This window comes from Salvelinus namaycush, chromosome 26, assembly GCF_016432855.1.
Source record: "Salvelinus namaycush isolate Seneca chromosome 26, SaNama_1.0, whole genome shotgun sequence".
NCBI classification, from domain to species: Eukaryota; Metazoa; Chordata; class Actinopteri; order Salmoniformes; family Salmonidae; genus Salvelinus; species Salvelinus namaycush.
The window spans coordinates 29,738,263-29,761,944 of NC_052332.1; the positions used below are offsets into that span (position 1 = coordinate 29,738,263).

The 23,682-nt window shown below is 46.0% G+C and overlaps 1 protein-coding gene across 1 annotated transcript in view; it reads right to left on the minus strand.

The window, feature by feature from the left end:
• LOC120021050 (pro-neuregulin-2, membrane-bound isoform-like) overlaps window positions 1–23,682 on the minus strand; it is a 42,877-nt gene that overhangs the window by 1,477 nt on the left and 17,718 nt on the right. Inside the window, exons 4-8 of the mRNA XM_038964699.1 lie at window positions 18,180–18,203; window positions 3,118–3,220; window positions 2,884–3,007; window positions 2,393–2,520; window positions 2,040–2,261 (exon numbers count right to left, since the gene is read on the minus strand). Coding sequence (XP_038820627.1) covers window positions 2,040–2,261; window positions 2,393–2,520; window positions 2,884–3,007; window positions 3,118–3,220; window positions 18,180–18,203 — 601 coding nt within the window. The remainder of the gene's footprint in view (window positions 1–2,039; window positions 2,262–2,392; window positions 2,521–2,883; window positions 3,008–3,117; window positions 3,221–18,179; window positions 18,204–23,682) is intronic.

Here is a 23,682-nt window from a genome sequence, read left to right on the forward strand (position 1 = left end):
TCTACATCTTTGTTATGTTATTGGATGTGTTTAATGGTTAATGTGACCTTTAGCCTTACAGATGGCTATATCTAGGGAAAACATAAGTGTGTGTGTTGAGTTTTGAGGTGCTGTTTTATGTTTACAGTACAGTCCCTCTACCTTCATATGTTCTATGGCACTAGGGAAAAACATAGTACCCCCTTTAGGAAAAAGCATCTGAAAGATCCAAAGGCAAATCTAAAATAAAGTGAATCACTGTTCCACTGTAATCCTGTTAAGTTAAGCACTGCGATGTTGCCTGGCACTACTGTTCAGTCAAATGTTCATTATAGCCTACTGTAGCCATTTATAGATGAGCTCACTCTCACTAACTCAAACACTCTAAAACAAAAATCTTAAATCTGCAATATGTACCTTTTTGGGCTACCTGACCAAATTCATATAGAAATGCAATTATAGCAAATCTAAGAAGCGGTAAATCGGTTCTATGTACGTCATTTCTATGCTTTCCGTACTTGAATCTTTAATATTCGGGTTTTGTACACCAGCTTCAAACAGCTGACAATACAATATTTTTGGTGATGGAAAATATATTTCACAGTGGTTTAGATGGTACAATGATTCTTTACTACACTATACTTGATTGTTATGTCACATAAACTGAAATTAAGTGAACTATTAGAATTTTTGCATACCAGGAAATGGCCATTTCAGCATGGTGCATGTTTAAATTAGAAATGTTTGTGGTCATTGGTTTCCAGCTAAAATTACTAAATAGAAGTTATGTACACTTCTCTAAACCTCCGGTGAAGATGAAGATGTGTCCCTACAATAACATCTGTGCTCAATCTTTAGGCACACAGCAACCCAGGGCGAAGATCACAGTAGAGTTGACAACCACAGCCACACAAGAGATCTGCTAGCTAGAGCTCCACCCCAGAGATCAGATCTTTTGTTCTACTCTCCTTGTCTTAATGAAGTCCTTACGGTATCCACCCTCCTGTTTAGCTGCCATACAGATTTAGGGGAGTACAGTACAGTACAGTAAGCTTGACACAGCAGATTCTTCACTTGAGAAATACAGCTGCTTGTGGGCTCTCTCCTGACGGATTTTATCCTCAAAATACTCTTAACTTTAATACAGCAACTGGATATTTAACTTAACTTGTATATACCTACCTTATCCTTCTTTTATCAGAACATGACACAAGATCAGTATACATTTTAAGACCTGCCTGTCCTACAGTTAGTGGTGTAAAACACTTAAGTAAAAATACTTTAAAGTACTACTTAAGTCGTTTTTTGTGGTATGTGTACTTTACTTTACTATTTACTATTTTTGATAACTTTTCCTTTTCCTTCACTACGTTCCCTAAAGAAAATAATGTACTTTCTACTCCATACATTTTCCCTGACACCCAAAAGTACTAGTTACAATTTGAATGCTAAGGATGACAGGAAAATTGTCCAATTCACACTCTTAAAGAGAAAATCTCTTGTCATCCCTACTGCCTCTGATCTGGTGGATTTACTAAACGCAAATGCTTGAATTGTAAATTATGTCTGAGTGCTGGAGTGTGCCCCTGGCTATCCGTAAATTAAAAAAACAAGAGAATCGTTCCGGCTGGTTTGCTTACTATTAGGAATTTGAAATTATTTATACTTTTACTTTTACTTTTAATACTTAAGTATATTTTAGAAATTACATTTACTTTGGATACTTAAGTATATTTAAAACCAAATACTTTTAGACTTTTACTCAAGTAAAGGTATTTTACTGGGTGACTTTCACTTTTACTTTAGTAATTTTGTATTGCTGTATCTTTTACTTTTACTCAAGTATGACAGTTGGGTTATTTTTCCACCACTGCCTACAGTAGGCCTATCTCATCATGTCTGGCTATGGTAGAGTAGTATTTGCCCATGACTCTTTCAAAGTGCCCTCGCTGGCCTCCAGGGGCCAATAGAGAGCCAGCTGTAAAACAAGGCCTCCTAAGGTGGGCACTAGAACATGCCCCAGTGCCATAACCACAGAGAGGGGCCTGTTCCCTTCCCACCTGTCGCTGTGTGGAGAGTCCCCCAGCGAATCGAACGAGTCTTCGTACTGCAGGCCCGGCCGGTGGGGCACAGTAGAGCCACAGTGTGCGGCACGCCTGGCCCTGGCCTCCATGCACGCAGGACTGTTGCACCTACTGGTCCCCACGGAGGACGACATCATGCCTGGTGAGTCTGAGAGGACACTGTCAGTCCGCTCCAGGCTCCATGTCCGCTCCTCGTGTCTGAGACAAGAGAGGACCAAAACATAGGGTTCAACCAGGATATGGTCCGGTGTGTAGTTCCGTGTGTATTTTTCTGTGTGTCAAAAAATGTACCTGTGATGTGTGTAGTGAGGGGGATGTTGAAGGGTTACCTGTGAGTGGATGAATGGGCATGGGTAGAGGAGTTGTGAGATCTGGAAGACGCATGGCTGCCGGGGAACGAGTCCTCTGGTACATGCCCTATGACTCGCTCCGTTGCAGGCACATTCTTAGAGATGTACTAAAACACACAGAGGAAAGTGTTGGAGAGATGGTATGGAGGGGAATTGTGTAACTGCCCATCATCATGTTGAACTTTACACACAATACTATCACAAAGACTGTTGTTAAATCTGTCCTGACATATTTGAAACGCCACTGATTGACCATGTGTGTGTTCTGAAAGGAGAGGTTTAGTTACTGTTGGAAGTTAACCTGTGACATTGCTATCCTTCAAGAGAGTACTCATGCTCCACTAAATGAAAGTAAAAGAATGTATCCTATGAAACTCAGATGAAAACAACCCATTCACCCTTCCATTCATTCATTCATTCATCGATGACAGAAAAGTCAGTAAGGGAATCAATGGATATGTGCCACTCACATCTACCATGGGTATCTCCTCAGGGCCAGGTCCTGGGTGATTGGGTCCGTTCGCTAGGTTCCGGTTTGGGTGATCTGCACACATGTTCTGCTGTAGGTGATTGTGCATCTTCTTCCTCTGTCTCCTGTGGAGGAGAATACCCCAGTCACTCTTATAGCTGAGTCAACAGTCTATGCTAGGGTCTATCTAACACACCAGCCCTGGCCGGACCTATACTGTCCTGGGCTGACTTACTTGGTTTTGCAGTAGGCCACCACACACACAATGCCCACCACCAGCAGAGCCACGCAGATCCCCGTGATTGTCAGGACTCTTTTCTGGTAGAGCTCTTCCGCTTCTGTGGACACACACACACACACACACACACACACACACACACACACACACACACACACACACACACACACACACACACACACACACACACACACACACACACACACACACACACACACACACACACACACACACACACACAAAGCCAGTTGACGCTAGTAAATATTCATAGTTATTACTGGAATCATTATTGTTTCACCATCCTTAATCAAACAAGATGCCTGGGGGAAAAGCATTCACTAGAAATGTGCTAGAAATGTCTAAATTTAGATGACTTGCATTAACTGGGAATTTGTACAGCATTCACTAGAAATGTAGATGATTACATTTGTTATAATTACTGCAGCATTGTGTGTTGCTCGTTGTGAATGGCTGGGCTTGGTTTACTGTAACACATGTCACTGGTACGGATCACTGTAACAGAAGTGTCGATCTAAAATGGAGGTCCGCCCAAAACAGGTCGGCACAGAAAAGCTGTCCCATATCTGCTACTCTGATTGTAGGAGTGCCTCATTCATCCAAGGAGTCTCTTCTGACTGAAAGCCCATCAGATCAACACTCAGCTACACAGAGGCCGCTCATTCTCTCACTGTCTATTCTGCTAGACCATTTTATACAGAGGCACTCACACAAGCAGAAGCGCAGGTAAGGGGTCCCTGCAGGCTTGTAACATGCTCTGCATTCAATGCCCTCAATTATAAAACAAATACATTCAAAAAAATATGTTTTAAACTTGTGTTATTACATGTATTGTTAGTTCTGGTTTTTGTGATCAACAAAAATAATTTACTAAAACAGATTTTGAACCTCTTTGCTTTCCCATAAAAATGTTCCTGTGAGGAGGGGAGGACGTGGCTTAACAAGGGGAGAGTGGAGGGAATGAGGGAGCAGGCCACGGGGAAATAGGTAGTGGGCCTGTGATAAATAACGTAATAAAAATGTATTGCATTTTTACAGCTCCTCCCATATGAGTTTGCCTCACTCTCACCCACTCCCTCCATTCACCAGCAGCAGCAACATCATGGGCTATTTTGCATCAGCCTATCGTTGCAACTCAGTTTTATGACACTATAAATGAATCACCATGGCTAATATAAATAGCAATATTTCAGCCATATTGGTTGATATCTAGTGATGAAGAATTTTCCACAGTGACGGGAAACGGCAATATTGAAATTCTCGGAGCCTCACACAAATTGACCTGAATGTAGTTTGACTATTTTGTACAGTGAGGTCTCATAAGGAAATAGTAAACTACGGTATCACAGGACATTTCTTGGGAAAGGAGGTCCTTAAAGAACAGACTATTTCTTTACGCTCTAATTAAGGTATGACATGCTCATACCACAGTCACTTAATAAAAATAGTCTAGACACACAATGCATTCTACTTTTACAGACAGTTTTCAACCAAAGTAAAGTAATTGATGGACACAGGTAGAACAGAGCAGGTTGACTTACAAACAACTACAGTGAGGTTTCAAATGAGAGGAGGATAGAGGTTAAAGGTTAGAGGTTAGATGTTAGAGGTTACAGGTGGAGTGTTGAGGGGATGAGGAGAAGGACACAGTTAAGATGAGCAGCATGGATGTTGGGGTGGGGTGGGGGGATAGTCAACTGTAAACCTGGCATAGCATGCTAACAGGAGGCAGAGGTAGAGGAGGGGAGAACATAAAGCAAATCTTGGAGGAATATCCTGCCTGGTTATGGTTGATAGAGAGGAACAGGGATGTCCTATTTGCAGCACTCATCCTGAGGTCCTGTCTGTGTCTCAATGATGCGGCAATGGATTCTGACATTGGCTAATACAAGTTGAAACATGGTACAGCTCACGCTTTTTAATAGGTGTATTATTAAACCATGTACCATCACTGTCAATTAAAATTACAGTACAGGAACTACAGAACAGTTTGTGTGTGTGTGTGTGTGTGTGTGTGTGTGTGTGTGTGTGTGTGTGTGTGTGTGTGTGTGTGTGTGTGTGTGTGTGTGTGTGTGTGTGTGTGTGTGTGTGTGTGTGTGTGTGTGTGTGTGTGTGTGCGCATATATACAAGAGAGAGTGAAAGAGAGAGAGAGAGATTGAGAGAGACAGAGAGAGAGACACAGAGAGAGAGACAGAGAGAAAGAGAGAGGTGAATTTGTGTGTGTATGTGTGTGTTTTCAGTGTCTAAGGAAGGATTAGAAGTGATACAACTCTTCCTGAGTAATGTAATCAAATTCACACTAGTGTTAACACAAACCTGGTGTGTGCTAACAGAATCACATGAAACTAAGGACTGTTTATTCTGAAGTAAACAGTAGAGCCATGGAGGCTCACGAAGATTAGTCTGATGTCATCAACCCCAGAGAGAAGATTCCAGAGGGAGTCAGAGTCTAGTCGGGCACCACACCTCCTCATGAGAGGATAGATGGAGGGGGAACCTAATCCCTGAAGAGAGGATAGATGGAGGGGGAACCTACTCCCTGATGAGAGGATAGATGGAGGGGAAATCTACTCCCTGAAGAGAGGATAGATGGATGGGTTATCTACTCCGTGAAGAGAGGACAGATGGAGGGGGAATCTACTCCCTGAAGAGAGGATAGATGGATGGGTTATCTACTCCATGAAGAGAGGACAGATGGAGGGGGAATATACTCCCTGAAGAGAGGACAGATGGAGGGGGAATATACTCCGTGAAGAGAGGACAGATGGAGGGGGAATCTACCCGCTGAAGAAGGATAGATGGGGGGGGGGGTATCTATTCCCTGAAGAGATGATAGATGGTGGGGTAAACTATTACCTGATGAAAGGATATATGGAGGGGGAGTCTACTACCTGAAGAATGATAGATGGAGGGGGGATCTACTCCCTGATGAGAGGATAGATGGAGGGGGAAACAACCACCTGAAGAAGGATAGATGGAGGGGGAAACAACCAACTGAAGAAGGATAGATGGATGGGGAAACAACCACCTGAAGAAGGATAGATGGATGGGGAAACAACCACCTGAAGAAGGATAGATGGAGGGGGAAACAACCAACTGAAGAAGGATAGATGGAAGGGAAATCTACTCTCTGATGAGAGGATAGATGGAGGGGGAATCCACTACCTGAAAAAGGATAGATGGATGGGGAATCTACTCCCTGAAGAGAGGATAGATGGAGGGGAAATCAACTCCCTGAAGACGGATAGATGGAGGGTGAATCTACTACCTGATGAGAAGATAGATGGAGGGGGAATCTACTCTGTGAAGAGAGGGTAGATGGAGGGGGAATCTATTCCCTGAAGAGAGGATAGATGGATGGGTTATCTACTCCGTGAAGAGAGGACAGATGGAGGGGGAATCTACTCCCTGAAGAGAGGATAGATGGATGGGTTATCTACTCCATGAAGAGAGGACAGATGGAGGGGGAATATACTCCCTGAAGAGAGGACAGATGGAGGGGGAATATACTCCGTGAAGAGAGGACAGATGGAGGGGGAATCTACCCGCTGAAGAAGGATAGATGGGGGGGGGGGTATCTATTCCCTGAAGAGATGATAGATGGTGGGGTAAACTATTACCTGATGAAAGGATATATGGAGGGGGAGTCTACTACCTGAAGAATGATAGATGGAGGGGGGATCTACTCCCTGATGAGAGGATAGATGGAGGGGGAAACAACCACCTGAAGAAGGATAGATGGAGGGGGAAACAACCAACTGAAGAAGGATAGATGGATGGGGAAACAACCACCTGAAGAAGGATAGATGGATGGGGAAACAACCACCTGAAGAAGGATAGATGGAGGGGGAAACAACCAACTGAAGAAGGATAGATGGAAGGGAAATCTACTCTCTGATGAGAGGATAGATGGAGGGGGAATCCACTACCTGAAAAAGGATAGATGGATGGGGAATCTACTCCCTGAAGAGAGGATAGATGGAGGGGAAATCAACTCCCTGAAGACGGATAGATGGAGGGTGAATCTACTACCTGATGAGAAGATAGATGGAGGGGGAATCTACTCTGTGAAGAGAGGGTAGATGGAGGGGGAATCTATTCCCTGAAGAGAGGAAAGATGGAGGAGAAATCTACTACCTAAATAGAGGATAGATGGAGGGGGAATCTACTACCTGATGAAATGGTAAATGGAGGGGGAATCTACAACCTGATGAGAGTAAAGATGGAGGGGGAATCTACTCACAGAAGAGAGGATTGATTGAGGGAGAATCTACTGCCTGAAGAAGGATAGATGGAGGGGGAATTTGTTCCCTGAAGAGAGGATAGACAGAGGGGATTCAACTCCCTGAAGAGAGGATAGATGGAGGGGGAATCTACTAACTGAAGAGAGGATAGATGGAGGGGGAATCTACTCTGTGAGGAGAGGATAGATGGAGGGGGAATCTACTCTGTGAAGAGAGGATAGATGAAGGGGGAATCTACTAACTGAAGAGAGGATAGATGGAGGGGGAATCTACTCTGTGAAGAGAGGGTAGATGGAGGGGGAATCTACAAACTGAAGAGTGGATTGATGGAGGGGAAATCTACTAGCTGAAAAAGGATAGATGGATTGGGAATCTACTCACCGAAGAGAGGATAGATGGAAGGGGAAACCTACTCCCTGAAGATGGATAGATGGAGGGTGAAACTACTACGTGATGAGAGGATAGATGGAGGGGGAATCTACTCGCTGAAGAGTGGATAGATGGAGGGGGAATCTAGTCCCTGAAGAGAGGGTAGATGGAGGGGGAATCTAGTAACTGAAGAGATGATAGATGGAGGGTGAATCTACTACCTGATGAGAAGATAGATGGAGGGGGAATCTTCTATCTGACTAGGGGACACATTGAGGTGGAATCTACAATCTGAACAAGAATAGATGGAGGGGGAATCTTCTATCTGACTAGGGGACACATTGAGGTGGAATCTACAATCTGAACAAGAATAGATGGAGGGGGAATCTTCTATCTGACTAGGGGACACATTGAGGTGGAATCTACAATCTGAACAAGAATAGATGGAGGGGGAATCTACTCCCTGATGAAATGGTAAATGGAGGGGGAATCTACAACCTGATGAGAGTAAAGATGGAGGGGGAATCTACTCACAGAAGAGAGGATTGATTGAGGGAGAATCTACTGCCTGAAGAAGGATAGATTGAGAGGTAATCTATCCCTGAAGAGAGGATAGATGGAGGGGGTATCTACTCTGAGGTGAGAGGATAGCTGGAGGGGGTATCTACTCCGTGATGAGAGGATAGATAGATGGGGATTCTACACGCTGAAGAAGGATAGATGGAGGGGGAATTTGTTCCCTGAAGAGAGGATAGATGGAGGGGAATCTACTCCCTGAAGAGAGGATAGATGGAGGGGTCATCTACACGCTGAAGAAGGATAGATGGAGGGGAATCTATTCCGGTGAAGAGATGACAGATGGTGGGGTAAACTACTACCTGATGAAAGGATATATAGAGGGGGAGTCTACTACCTGAAGAATGATAGATGGAGGGGAAATCTACTAGCTGAAAAAGGATAGATAGATGGGGAATCTACTCCCTGATGAGAGGATAGATGGAGGGGGAATCTACTCACCAAAGAGAGGATAGATGGGAGGGGAAACCTACTCCCTGAAAATGGATAGATGGAGGGGGAATCTACTCGCTGAAGAGAGGATAGATTGAGAGGGAATCTACTCCCTGAAGAGAGCATAGATTGAGGGGAAAGCTACTACCTGAAGAGAGGAAAGATGGAGGTTGGATCTACTCCCTGATGAGAGGATAGATGGAGGGGCAATCTACTCCCTGATGAGAGGATAGATGGAGAGTGATTGTACTACCTGATGAGAAGATAGATGGAGGGGGAATCTACTAACTGAAGAGAGCATAGATGGAGGGGGAATCTACTCCCTGAAGAGAGGATAGATGGAGGGGAAATCTACAATCTGAAGAGTGGATTGATGGAGGTGGAAAACTAATACCTGTAAAAAATCTACTCCATGGAGAGAGGATAGAAGGAGGGGTAATCTGTTTACTGAAGAGATGATAGATGGAGGGGAAACCTACTACCCGAAGAGATGAAAGATGGAGGGGAATCTACTATCTGAAGAGAGGATAGATAGAGGGGGAATCTACTATCTGAAGAGAGGATAGATGGAGGGGGAATCTACTCCCTAAAGAGTGGATTGATGGAGGGGAAATCTACAAACTAAAGAGTGGATTGATGGAGGGGGAATCTACAAACTAAAGAGTGGATTGATGGAGGGGGAATCTACAAACTAAAGAGTGGATTGATGGAGGGGGAATCTACTCCCTAAAAAAGGTTAGATGGAAGGGGATTCTACTCCCTGAAGAGAGGATAGATGGAGGGGGAATCTGTTTACTGAAGAGATGATAGATGGAAAGGGAAACCTACTCCCTGAAGATGGATAGATGGAGGGTGAATCTACAACCTGATGAGAGGATAGATGGAGGGGGTATCTACTATCTAAAGAGATGATAGATGGAGGGGGAATCTACTCCCTGAAGAGAGGATAGATGGAGGGGGAATCTACTCCCTGAAGAGTGGATTGATGGAGGTGGAAAACTAATACCTAAAAAATCTACTCCATGGAGAGAGGATAGAAGGAGGGGTAATCTGTTTACTGAAGAGAGGATAGATGGAGGGGGAATCAACTACCTGAAGACAGCATAGATGGAGGGGGAATCTACTTCCTGAAGAGAAGATAGATAGAGGGGGAATCTAAAAGCTGAAGAAGGATAGATGGAGGGGGAATCAATTCCCCGAAGAGATGTTAGATGTTGTGGTAAACTACTACCTGATTAAAGGATATATGGAGGGGGTGGCTTACCACCTGAAGAGTGATAGATGGAGGGGGGATCTTCTACCTGATGAGAGGATAGATGGAGGGTGAATCTACTACCTGAAGAGAGGTTAGATTGAGGGGAAATCTACTATCTGAAGAGAGGATAGATGGAGGTGGAACCTACTTTCTGAATAGATTATAGATGGAGGTGGATATACTCACTGATGAGAGGATAGATGGAGGGGGAATCTACAACCTGAAGAGAGGATAGCTGGGGGAAATCTATTACCTGAAAAAGGATAGATGGATGGGGAATGTACTCCCTGAAGAGAGGATAGATTGAGGGGTAATCTGCTAACTGAAGAGAGGATAGATGGAGGGGAAATTTACTCCCCGAAGAAGGATAGATGGAGGGGGAATCTACTCCTGTCACGACTTCTGCCGAAGTCGTTGCCTCTCCTTGTTCGGGCGGTGTTCGGCGGTCGACGTCACCGGTCTTCTAGCCATCATCGATCCATTTTTCATTTTCCATTGCTTTTGTCTTGTCTTCCCACACACCTGTTTTCAATCCCATCCATTACCTCTTGTGTATTTAACCCTCTGTTTCCCCTCATGTCTTTGTCAGGGATTGTTTTATGTCAACTGTTGTTTATTGGTGTATAGGTGCGCGACGGGTCCTCGTACCCATGTTTATTTTATGTATGTACATTTTCGTGTTTGGAGCATTGTTAAGTGGACATTTATTAAAAGTCTCCATTTACACTCAGTTTAACTCTCCTGCGCCTGACTTCCCTGCCACCTATACACACGGCTCTGACAGAATCCCTGACCCTTGCTATGAAGTCAGCAGGAGGAGACACTTCGTTCATGGAGCTAGAGGAACGCGTCATGGAACAAGCGGAGGAGATTGACAGTCTGAGCGCTGCCATGGATCGCATTGTCCAGAATATGGATCGCTTGGAGAGACAGGGAGTTTTTCCAGCGCCTCTACCACCACAACCGGTATTTCCGTTGAACGCTTTTCCTCCTCCTGAAGATAACAAAATCCATTTATCCCTACCCACGGGATACAATGGAGATACTGCCAGCTGCCAGGGCTTTCTCCTAAAACTGAACTTATATCTGGCCACGGTCTCTCCAGTACCATCTGACCGTGAGAAGAGTTATGCCCTCATCTCATGCCTCACCGGGAAAGCCCTGGAGTGGGCCAGCGCTGTGCGTAGAGAGGAGTATGCAGCGTTGGACCATTTTGAGGAGTTCATCCGCCATTTCCGGAAGGTATTCGACCACCCATCCGAAGGCAGAGCGGCGGGTGAGCTCCTCTATCATCTGAGGCAGGAGACGAGGAGTGCACAGGAGTTCGCCTTGGAGTTTAGGACCTTGGCTGCCGGCGCTGGATGGAGCGACAGGGCCCTGATCGACCATTACCGTTGTAGTCTACGCGAGGACGTCCGTCGGGAGCTGGCCTGTAGAGACACCACCCTCAACTTCGATCAGCTGGTGGACATGTCCATCAGGCTGGACAACATGCTGACTACTCGTGGACGTCTAGATCGGGGTCTGGTTGTTCCATCCTCCCGCACCCTCTCTCCCGAACCTATGGAATTGGGAGGGATGGTGCGCAGGGAGACCGGAGGGGGTCTCGAGCACCATCTATGGTCGCAGAGATCACACTGCTGGTCGGTGCCGGGTTGGTTCCTCTGGGAATAGAGAAGGCAGGCAGGGCACTCTGGCATCACCCCAGGTGAGTAGGCACCATTCTCATCCAGAGCCCTCTGTCGCACTAATGTTTGTCTCTGTCACTTTTCCGGATTTTTCCCTGCATTCCCAGTATAAGGCGCTAGTAGATTCAGGCGCAGCTGGGAATTTCATTAATAAAGATTTAGCTCATAGTTTAGGGATCCCTATTGTTTCTGTGGATATCCCTTTCCCTATTCATGCCTTAGATAGTCGACCATTAGGTTCAGGGTTTATCAGGGAGGTCACCGCACCTTTGTGTATGATAACGCAGGAGGGTCACAAGGAGAAGATTAGTCTTTTCCTTATTGATTCTCCTGCGTATTCTGTGGTGCTAGGCCTACCCTGGTTAACTTGTCATAACCCCACTGTTTCTTGGCCACAGAGGGCTCTCACAGGGTGGTCGCGAGAGTGCTCAGGTAGGTGTTTAGGGGTTTCCGTTGGTGCTACTACGGTGGAAAGTCCAGACCAGGTCTCCACCGTGCGCATTCCCCCTGAATATGCCGATTTGGCTCTCGCCTTCTGTAAAAAGAAGGCGACTCAATTACCACCCCATCGACGGGGGGATTGTGCGATAGATCTCCTGGTAGACGCTGCATATCCCAGGAGTCACGTGTATCCCCTGTCGCAAGCGGAGACGGTGGCTATGGATACATATATCTCTGAATCCCTGCGTCAGGGGTTCATTCAGCCATCCATTTCACCAGCCTCTTCGAGTTTCTTTTTTGTGAAGAAGAAGGATGGCGGTTTACGCCCGTGCATTGATTATCGATGTCTCAATAAAATCACGGTGAAATATAGTTACCCGTTACCTCTGATAAATACAGTTATTGAGTTAATGAACGGGGCACGCTTCTTCACAAAATTGGATCTCAGGAGTGCGTACAATCTGGTGCGTATTCGGAAGGGTGATGAGTGGAAGACAGCATTTAGCACCACCTCAGGTCATTATGAGTACCTTGTCATGCCATATGGGTTGATGAATGCTCCATCAGTCTTCCAATCATTTGTAGATGAGATCTTCAGGGACCTGCATGGGCAGGGTGTAGTGGTGTATATCGATGATATTCTGATATACTCCGCTACACGCGCCGAGCATGTGTCCCTGGTGCGCAGGGTGCTTGGTCGCCTGTTGGAGCATGATCTATATGTCAAGGCTGAGAAATGCTTGTTCTTCCAACAATCCATCTCCTTCCTAGGGCATCGGATTTCCACTTCAGGAGTGGAAATGGAGAGCGACCGCATTACAGCCGTGCGTAATTGGCCGACTCCAACCACGGTAAAGGAGGTGCAGCGTTTTTTAGGGTTTGCCAATTACTACCGGAGATTTATCCGGGGTTTTGGTCAGGTGGCTGCTCCCATTACCTCACTGCTAAAGGGGGGCCCGGTGCGCTTGCAGTGGTCGGCTGAGGCGAACAGGGCTTTTGGACACCTGAAGACTCTGTTTACCTCGGTGCCTGTGTTGGCTCATCCGGATCCCTCTTTGCCATTCATAGTGGAGGTGGACGCATCCGAAGCTGGGATAGGAGCAGTGCTCTCTCAGCGTTCGGGTGTGCCACTGAAGCTTCGCCCCTGTGCTTTCTTTTCGAAGAAGCTCAGCTCGGCGGAGCGAAACTATGATGTGGGGGACCGGGAGCTGTTAGCTGTCGTACAAGCCTTGAAGGCGTGGAGGCATTGGCTTGAGGGGGCTAAACACCCTTTTCTCATCTGGACTGACCACCGCAATCTGGAGTACATCCGGCAGGCGAAGAGACTGAATCCTCGCCAGGCAAGGTGGGCCATGTTTTTCACTCGTTTTGTGTTTACCCTTACTTACAGACCAGGCTCCCAGAACGTCAAGGCAGACGCATTGTCTCGGCTGTATGACACAGAGGAGCGGTCCATGGATCCCACTCCCATACTCCCAGCTTTGTGTTTGGTGGCACCAGTAGTGTGGGAGCTGGACGCGGACATTGAGCGGGCGTCACGTGCAGAGCCCTCTCCTCCTGAGTGTCCAGCTGGTCGTCTGTACGTTCCGTCTGCTGTCCGCGACCGATTGATCTATTGGGCTCACACGTCACCCTCCTCTGGTCATCCTGGGATAGGTCGGACGATGCGCTGTCTTGATGGGAGGTACTGGTGGCCCACTTTAGCCAAGGACGTGAGGATTTATGTTTCCTCCTGCTCGGTGTGCGCCCAGTGCAAGGCTCCTAGACACCTGCCCAGAGGTAAGCTTCAACCTTTACCTGTTCCTCAACGGCCGTGGTCGCACCTGTCGGTGGATTTTTTGACTGATCTTCCACCTTCACAGGGTTACACCACGATCCTGGTCGTTGTGGATCGGTTTTCGAAGTCCTGTCGTCTCCTCCCGTTGCCCGGTCTCCCAACGGCCTTACAAACTGCAGAGGCCCTGTTTACACACGTTTTCCGGCACTATGGGGTGCCTGAGGATATAGTGTCTGATCGGGGTCCCCAGTTCACATCAAGGGTCTGGAAGGCGTTCATGGAACGTCTGGGGATCTCGGTTAGTCTTACCTCAGGTTTTCACCCCGAGAGTAATGGGCAGGTGGAGAGAGTTAACCAGGATGTGGGCAGGTTTTTGCGGTCCTATTGCCAGGACCGGCCGGGGGAGTGGGCGAAGTTCGTGCCCTGGGCAGAGATGGCCCAGAACTCGCTACGTCACTCCTCCACTAACCTCACTCCTTTTCAATGTGTATTAGGGTATCAGCCGGTTCTGGCTCCTTGGCATCAGAGCCAGACCGAGGCTCCTGCGGTGGACAATTGGTTTTGGCGCGCTGAGGAAACCTGGGAGGCAGCCCACGTCCACCTTCAGCGCGCCATAAGGCGCCAGAAAATTGGCGCAGACCGTCGCCGCAGTGAGGCCCCGGTGTTCGCACCAGGGGACAGGGTCTGGCTCTCGACCCGAAACCTGCCCCTCCGCCTGCTCTGCCGGAAGCTGGGTCCGCGGTTTGTGGGGCCGTTTAAAGTCCTGAGGAGAGTGAACGAGGTATGTTATAGGTTACAACTGCCCACTAATTACCGTATTAACCCCTCGTTCCATGTGTCTCTCCTCAGGCCGGTGGTGGCTGGCCCGCTCCACGAGGCTGAAGTGTGTGAAGTTCCTCCGCCTCCTCTTGACATCGAGGGGATCCAGGCGTACTCTGTTCGATCCATTTTGGATTCGAGACGTCGGGCGAGGGGCCTTCAGTACCTCGTGGACTGGGAGGGGTACGGGCCGGAGGAGAGATGCTGGGTTCCGGTGGAGGACGTTTTAGATCCTTCCATGTTAAAAGAATTCCACCGCCTCCATCCGGATCGCCCTGCACCTCGCCCTCCGGGTCGTCCCCGAGGCCGGTGTCGACGCGCAGCTGGAGCCGCGCGTCAGGGGGGGGGGGGTACTGTCACGACTTCTGCCGAAGTCGTTGCCTCTCCTTGTTCGGGCGGTGTTCGGCGGTCGACGTCACCGGTCTTCTAGCCATCATCGATCCATTTTTCATTTTCCATTGCTTTTGTCTTGTCTTCCCACACACCTGTTTTCAATCCCATCCATTACCTCTTGTGTATTTAACCCTCTGTTTCCCCTCATGTCTTTGTCAGGGATTGTTTTATGTCAACTGTTGTTTATTGGTGTATAGGTGCGCGACGGGTCCTCGTACCCATGTTTATTTTATGTATGTACATTTTCGTGTTTGGAGCATTGTTAAGTGGACATTTATTAAAAGTCTCCATTTACACTCAGTTTAACTCTCCTGCACCTGACTTCCCTGCCACCTATACACACGGCTCTGACAACTCCCTAAAGAGATGATAGATGGAGTGTGTATCTATTACCTGATGAGAGGACTGATGGGGGGGGGGGGGGGGGGGAATCTACTCCCTGAAGAGATGAAAGATGGTATGGAATCTACTACCTGAAGAGAGGATAGATGGAGTGGAATCTACTACCTGAAGAGAGGATAGATGGAGTGGAATCTACTACCTGAAGAGAGGATAGATGGAGTGGAATCTACTACCTGAAGAGAGGATAGATGGAGTGGAATCTACTATCTGAAGAGAGGATAGATGGAGGGGAATCTACTCCCTGAAGAGAGGATAGATGGGCAGGTAATCTACTACCTGAAGGGAGGATAGATGGATGGGGCATCTACTTCCTGAAGATTATAGATTGAGGGGGAATCTGGAGGGGGAATCCATGAATCAAGCTTTCAGTTTATAGTCCCTTAAAACAAGTTTATGATGAAAACTGCTCTTGCTCTCCTGTGAGATGTTCTAATATACTGTACATGTAGTGATGAGGACTGCAGATCGGGAACCCATGCTAATGTTAGAGTGAAGGCCAACTGTAGATAAGGTAATGTTAGAGGGAGGGCCAGCTGTAGATCAGGTAATGTTTGAGTGAAGGCCAGCTGTAGATCAGGTAATGTTAGAGTGAAGGCCAGCTGTAGATCAGGTAATGTTAGAGTGAAGGCTAGCTGTAGATCAGGTAATGTTAGAGGGAGGGTCAGCTGTAGATCAGGTAATGTTAGAGTGAGGGCCAGCTGTAGATCAGGTAATGTTAGAGGGAGGGTCAGCTGTAGATCAGGTAATGTTAGAGGGAGGGTCAGCTGTAGATCAGGTAATGTTAGAGTGAAGGCCAGCTGTAGATCAGGTAATGTTTGAGTGAAGGCCCGCTGTAGATCAGGTAATGTTAGAGTGAAGGCCAGCTGTAGATCAGGTAATGTTAGAGGGAGGGTCAGCTGTAGATCGGGTAATGTTTGAGTGAAGGCCAGCTGTAGATCAGGTAATGTTTGAGTGAAGGCCAGCTGTAGATCAGGTAATGTTAGAGTGAAGGCCAGCTGTAGATCAGGTAATGTTAGAGGGAGGGCCAGCTGTAGATCAGGTAATGTTAGAGTGAAGGCCAGCTGTAGATCAGGTAATGTTAGAGGGAGGGTCAGCTGTAGATCAGGTAATGTTAGAGGGAGGGTCAACTGTAGATCGGGTAATGTTAGAGGGAGGGTCAGCTGTAGATCAGGTAATGTTAGAGTGAGGGTCAGCTGCAGATCAGGTAATGTTAGAGTGAAGGCCAGCTGTAGATCAGGTAATGTTAGAGGGAGGGTCAGCTGTAGATCAGGTAATGTTTGAGTGAAGGCCAGCTGTAGATCAGGTAATGTTTGAGTGAAGGCCCGCTGTAGATCAGGTAATGTTAGAGTGAAGGCCAGCTGTAGATCAGGTAATGTTAGAGGGAGGGCCAGCTGTAGATCAGGTAATGTTAGAGTGAAGGCCAGCTGTAGATCAGGTAATGTTAGAGGGAGGGTCAGCTGTAGATCAGGTAATGTTAGAGGGAGGGTCAACTGTAGATCGGGTAATGTTAGAGGGAGGGTCAGCTGTAGATCAGGTAATGTTAGAGTGAGGGTCAGCTGTAGATCAGGTAATGTTAGAGTGAAGGCCAGCTGTAGATCAGGTAATGTTAGAGGGAGGGTCAGCTGTAGATCAGGTAATGTTAGAGTGAGGGTCAGCTGTAGATCAGGTAATGTTAGAGTGAAGGCCAGCTGTAGATCGGGTAATGTTAGAGGGAGGGCCAGCTGTAGATCAGGTAATGTTAGAGGGAGGGCCAGCTGTAGATCAGGTAATGTAAGAGGGAGGGTCAGCTGTAGATCAGGTAATGTTAGAGTGATGGCCAGCTGTAGATCAGGTAATGTTTGAGGGAGGGTCAGCTGTAGATCAGGTAATGTTAGAGGGAGGGTCAGCTGTAGATCAGGTAATGTTAGAGTGAAGGCCAGCTGTAGATCAGGTAATGTTTGAGGGAGGGTCAGCTGTAGATCAGGTAATGTTTGAGGGAGGGTCAGCTGTAGATCAGGTAATGTTAGAGTGAAGGCCAGCTGTAGATCAGGTAATGTTTGAGTGAAGGCCAGATGTAGATCAGGTAATGTTAGAGGGAGGGCCAGCTGTAGATCAGGTAATGTTAGAGGGAGGGTCAGCTGTAGATCAGGTAATGTTAGAGGGAGGGTCAGCTGTAGATCAGGTAATGTTTGAGGGAGGGCCAGCTGTAGATCAGGTAATGTTAGAGGGAGGGTCAGCTGTAGATCGGGTAATGTTAGAGGGAGGGTCAGCTGTAGATCAGGTAATGTTTGAGTGAAGGCCAGCTGTAGATCAGGTAATGTTAGAGGGAGGGTCAGCTGTAGATCAGGTAATGTTAGAGGGAGGGTCAGCTGTAGATCAGGTAATGTTAGAGGGAGGGTCAGCTGTAGATCAGGTAATGTTAGAGGTTGGTCCAGCTGCAGATCAGGTAATGTTAGAGGGAGGGTCAGCTCCACAGGGCATGACCAGTGCATTTTTCAGCCCAATGAGATACTGTTAAGGTTGATTGACTGATTGATTGGTTAATCAATCAGACCATTTTTTTTAGAGTCAACCTCGCAGAGGGAATGGAAGCATGTCAAACGGAACAGAAGGAGATATAGAACACAGCTCTACTCAAGCTGGGAATCAAACGATTGTTCCATACCCATAAATTCAATCCCAAGATGCTCTGCCATTGCAGAAAGTTGACAGTTGGAAAAACAAAAAAAAAGAAGAGGAGAACAGTTTAGGAGAGACACCTTCCAACATAGATAAACAATAGATATACATACACAGTATGGGCATTGAGCGACAGGACTGATGGGACAGTTGAGACACGGATGGTGAGTCATGAGTAACAGTTACAGTAACAGGACGGAGCTGGACAACAAGCTAAGACCATCAAGACATCCAAACAAGCACCACAGACAGACACAAGACAAGCAGACAAAACAACAGCAAGCAGTTAGACTAGACTAGAGCATGCAAATCCAGATATCCACTTAACTCACTGCCATAATGACAAGATGGGATCTCTGGGCCATCCATTAAGGGCAGATTAAGACATAGTGCACTACTTAGCTAATGAAACATTATATTACCATGACAGATGGGTCTATAGCACAAGAACATAGATCGTTTTGAAAGTATAGATTAGTCGTCCAGTTAATAGATTTGAATATATGATTTAATTAAATATATCTTCCTGATCATAAGGGATGTTAGATGTTACTTCTTCTGGTACTCACTACATGGCAGCACAGTCCAATGTTAATGTTTCATTCAACACAGGCAACTCCATTCAGATTCAGGAAACATTTGATGGGACATGACATGTGACCATAGTATCATGTCCAATGACATGTTAACAGAAAAACCTTACCTGTATACCATGGGAATACAAAATCAGATCAATTCACTCTAAAATATTACATTATAACCGTGTTATGGGGAAGGGAGGGGAAGACTGATAGACTGTACGTGTATGTTCTGCATGTGATGGAAGGCCTGTGTGACGGTATGAGACGTGAAGCCTGTGATTGCCTTCACTGAGGGATACATGTATTAGGGAAGACAGAGTCCATCTCAGCAATCAGTTCACCAACCTCATCTAAGGACCAGCAACACCTTGATACTATTGACTAAGCTAAGGTGATGTTTCACCTCACCCGCAAAACAAAGTTATCCAATCAGCTTCGAAGGGGGGATTATATTGCATGGGAAGAAGTGGAGAAGGGCTGCACCATTCCAGCTGCTAAACCCATATCTCTGACAGCCCACTTGCTCTAGTCGGGTTGCAGCAAATCCCAGCTGTTGTCATGACAACGTGCTCTTGGGGGGGCTGAGGGGGTCCATCTTTCTGTAGAGCCATCAATGAGATCTTTGGGGTAGGGGAGACGCCCTGATAGGAGGAGGGAAGTGGGATGGATGGATAAGTGGATGGATGAGGTTCGGAGAGAGAGTGTAGGGCTGGAGGGGATTCTATATGCTTCTATATGTTCTAGTTCTGTTTTGGCCTCAAAAAGCTAACTTCACAGCATGATGAGGATTGCAATACTAGCCCATATATGCTGGAGAGGGTAGATGTATATTACAGTGGCTCAACAGTCTCTACTGTACACAATCTACACTGTAGGGCAATAACACAAGGGAATCAATACAGTCATTAGAAATGGTAGCCAACAAGCTAATCCTTAGGTTTTGAAATGCATTTCTTCTCTGACTGACTAGTAAAGTGAGTCGATTTCTAAAGTCCTGTTAGGATCTATATGTTTTGCTGCAGTGCTGTCAGTCGAGTGGTCCTGACCTCTATTGGCTGTCAGTTGAGTGGTCCTGACCTCTATTGTGGATGTGCACACTTGAAACTGTGACAGACAGGCATGTGTACGTTTAGAGGATATTGGTGTACAGAAATTACCTCCTCTCCAGTGTGCTCTCTGAATTAAATTACACATGTCAGATCTCGCACTGGGAGAGGGTGGAGAGAGGGTGGAGCTTCACCCCCCCTGTCTGCCTTTTTTGTCATTCATGTTATTATACGTGTAGCCTCAAGCTTGTTTCCAATGCTACTCTTGTGTGTACACGCAAAGGTCCTCTCTCAAAGGGGTCACGCATAGTTGGGAATTTTCAGATCATTTCTAAGGAAAAGATTTAGATAAATGGTCTAATGTAATTAATGAATTATATCCCTGGTCGGTCCCCATGTTTATTAAATATTTGGTCTGCTTTGATGTTTTTACAGTATTTGAATTGTGGGTATCTTTCCGTAATGGAGGTTTGAAAAATGTTAACTACACACCCTGCCTAGGTCGTCTCAGCATGTCATTTAAGGAAAAAAGGCTTGGCTCTGTTGACTAGAGTTGACAAAGAGAGGAAATTGGGCAACTCCATAGAGGTTAAACATAACATGACAGTAGGATAGATGTCGATGTAGAGTGAGAGAGCTCCCATAACCTGCTGGCACATACGGTACGGTTCAGTACAGTAGCAGGCTGTATGAATGGGCTCTGGGAAAGATCTGCAGGTGCTTACATTACATATGCTATGCATTTTGCAACTAAATAGTGTACAGGACTAAATAGTGCAAGGCTGACTTGCACAGGCATGATGTTGATGGATATGTACTGTAGAAAACTACAATACTGCTATACTATATATCATATACCATGAATTGCCATGGAAAAGGCCCAATGTTTGATCATATACTGTAGAGCACATATGTCAGAGTCAAGGCCCGCGGGCCACATCCGGCCCGCGAGAAGGTTTTTTACGGCCCCTGGGATGATCTTGATTTATTATTAGAACCGGCCCGCAGACCGCAGCAAGCCGGCAGCCCGCAGATCTTTTACACGCACCAATACTACATTTCCCACAATGCAACGGTGACGCACCGAGCAGTAGGCTGCTTCATTTCAATATTTATTGGCACAGCAGTCGTCAGCATCACAGTAAAATTAACTTTCAGATACCCATCAAAAATGGCAAAACGGAAGGTGGACACTGAGAACCGGGGGTTTCAAACAAGGTGGGAGTCGGAGTATATGTTCACGGAGGTAGCTGGAAAACCTGTGTGTCTTCTGTGTGGAGAAAGTGTGGCGGTACTGAAAGAGTATAATCTGAGACGACATTATGAAACGAAACACGCGGACAAAAACAAGAATATGGACATGGAACAAAGGCTACAAAAGGCAGAGGAATTAAAACGAGGCCTCAAATCTCGACAGGCTCTGTTCAAAAAAGCCAAATCACAAGGCCAGGCTGCTGTCAAGGCCAGTTTTATTTTGGCAGAAGAGATCGCTAAATCAGCCCGGCCATTTACGGAGGGGGATTTCATCAAAAACTGCATGATTAAAGTTTGTGACGAAGTTTGCCCAGAAAAAAGGCAACTCTTTTTAAATGTGAGTATGAGCAGAAACACCATTGCCGAGAGAGTAGACCAGTTGTCCATCAATCTAAAAGAGCAGCTTGTGAAAAAGGGAAAAGATTTCATTGCATATTCCTTGGCTGTGGATGAGAGCACCGACATTTCTGACATTGCCCAGTTGTCAATTTTCATCCGCGGAGTGGACTCCAGCCTAAGCGTGACAGAGGAGTTTTTGGCTTTACGTCCTATGCATGGCACAACTACGGGGCATGATTTGTATGAAGAGGTGTCAAGATGTGTAAATGAGATGGAGCTGCCTTGGGAAAAACTCGTGGGTTTGACAACCGACGGAGCACCTGCGATGTGTGGACACAGGAGCGGACTGGTGGCGAAGATACGGGAAAAGATGCAAGAGGAAAACGCGACAGGTGAGCTGACAGCTTATCATTGTATCATACACCAGGAAGCGTTGTGCGGTAAAGCCTTGAAAATGGAGCATGTAATGAGCATCATCACGCGCACAGTTAACTTTATCAGAGCCAAAGGTTTGAATCACCGCCAGTTCAAGGCATTTCTGACGGAGTTAGAAACGGAGCATGGTGATTTGCCTTATCACACAGAGGTGCGATGGCTAAGCCAGGGAAAGGTGCTTCAAAGATGTTTCGAGCTTCGTGAGGAGATTTGTCTGTTCTTGGACAGCAAAGGGAAAGACACAACACAACTCCGAGACGAAATGTTTCTGTGTGAAATGGCTTTTCTGTGTGACATTACGAGTCATCTGAATGCAATGAACTTGCAGCTGCAGGGTCGGGATCATGTCATCTCTGATATGTACAGTACAGTGAAGGCATTTAAAACCAAACTGACTCTGTGGGAGACGCAGATGCGGAAAGAAAATTTGAGCCACTTTCCCAGCTGCCAGACCATGAAAGAGAAGCTCTCTACCAGTGCGTTCCCGAGCGCACAGTTGGCTGATAAAATAGGTATGCTTGCCGCTGACTTTCGACGCCGATTTGCTGACTTTGAAGCACAAAAAAGCAGGTTGGAACTGCTCGGTAACCCATTTGCTGTTGACGTGGAAAGCTCACCACCAAACCTCCAAATGGAGTTGATTGACCTCCAATGCAATGATGCACTGAGGGCAAAATATGCGGCAGTGGGTGCTGCGGAGTTCGCCCGTTTCCTCCCCGACACAATGCCCCAGCTGCGCATCCAGGCTGCTCAAACGTTGTCTATGTTTGGCAGCACATACCTGTGTGAACAACTGTTTTCTTTGATGAACCTGAACAAAACATCACACAGAAGTCGACTTACTGCTGAACACCTCCACTCAATTCTGAGGATTTCCTCAGCTCAGAGCCTTACCCCGAACATTGATGAACTTGTGGAAAAGATGGGACACCACCAAGTATCACCCTCAACCTCAAACAAGTGAACATTACTGTGCAATCACATATTTAGAGTTTTTACTCAGTTCAAGTTTAAAAGTTAAAGTTTAATATTTGTTTTCACTGCATGTTACTTCTCCTTAAACAAAGTGTTGTTTTTGATTAATAGATTTTTGCACTTTATTTTATTGTATTTCAATCCAATTATATTTTAAAAATATTTCAGTTGAGTGGATGATAGAAAATTGCTATTATTGTTTTTTTCTTTGAAGTAAATTTAGCCCACTTTTGCTAAAATAGAAAATATAGGCTACTGATGGTGCCTTGAATACCGGTTTCTTTCATTTAATGTTCATGTTATGGGGATTTTTATATAAAGGAAATTTGTCTTTTGTGTCTGTTGAAAATTAAAGATTACTGACAGAGCCATAAGAAAATATTGCTTTATTTATCTGATCATATTGGAATATATTTGTTAGGTTTTCAGTAGGTTCAATTAGGTTCACTAGACTATATGCGTCATTTAAAAATTTTTCAATGAACATTCGAACAGTCCGGCCCTCGGCTTGTAGCTAAATTTTTTATTTGGCCCTCCGTCCATTTGACTTTGACACCCCTGCTGTAGAGTGTAGACTTTCTAATTGCGTATCATACATTTCCTTGTTTTCATGCAAAGCAAAAAAAACATTATAACAATACTCGAGAACCATTATAACCCTACTAGAGAACCATTATAACCCTACTAGAGAACCATTATAACCCTACTAGAGAACCATTATAACCCACTAGAGAACCACTATAACCCTACTAGAGAACCACAATAACCCTACTAGAGAACCATTATAACCCTACTAGAGAACCATTATAACCCTACCAGAGAACCATTAAAACCTTACCAGAGAACCATTATAACTGTC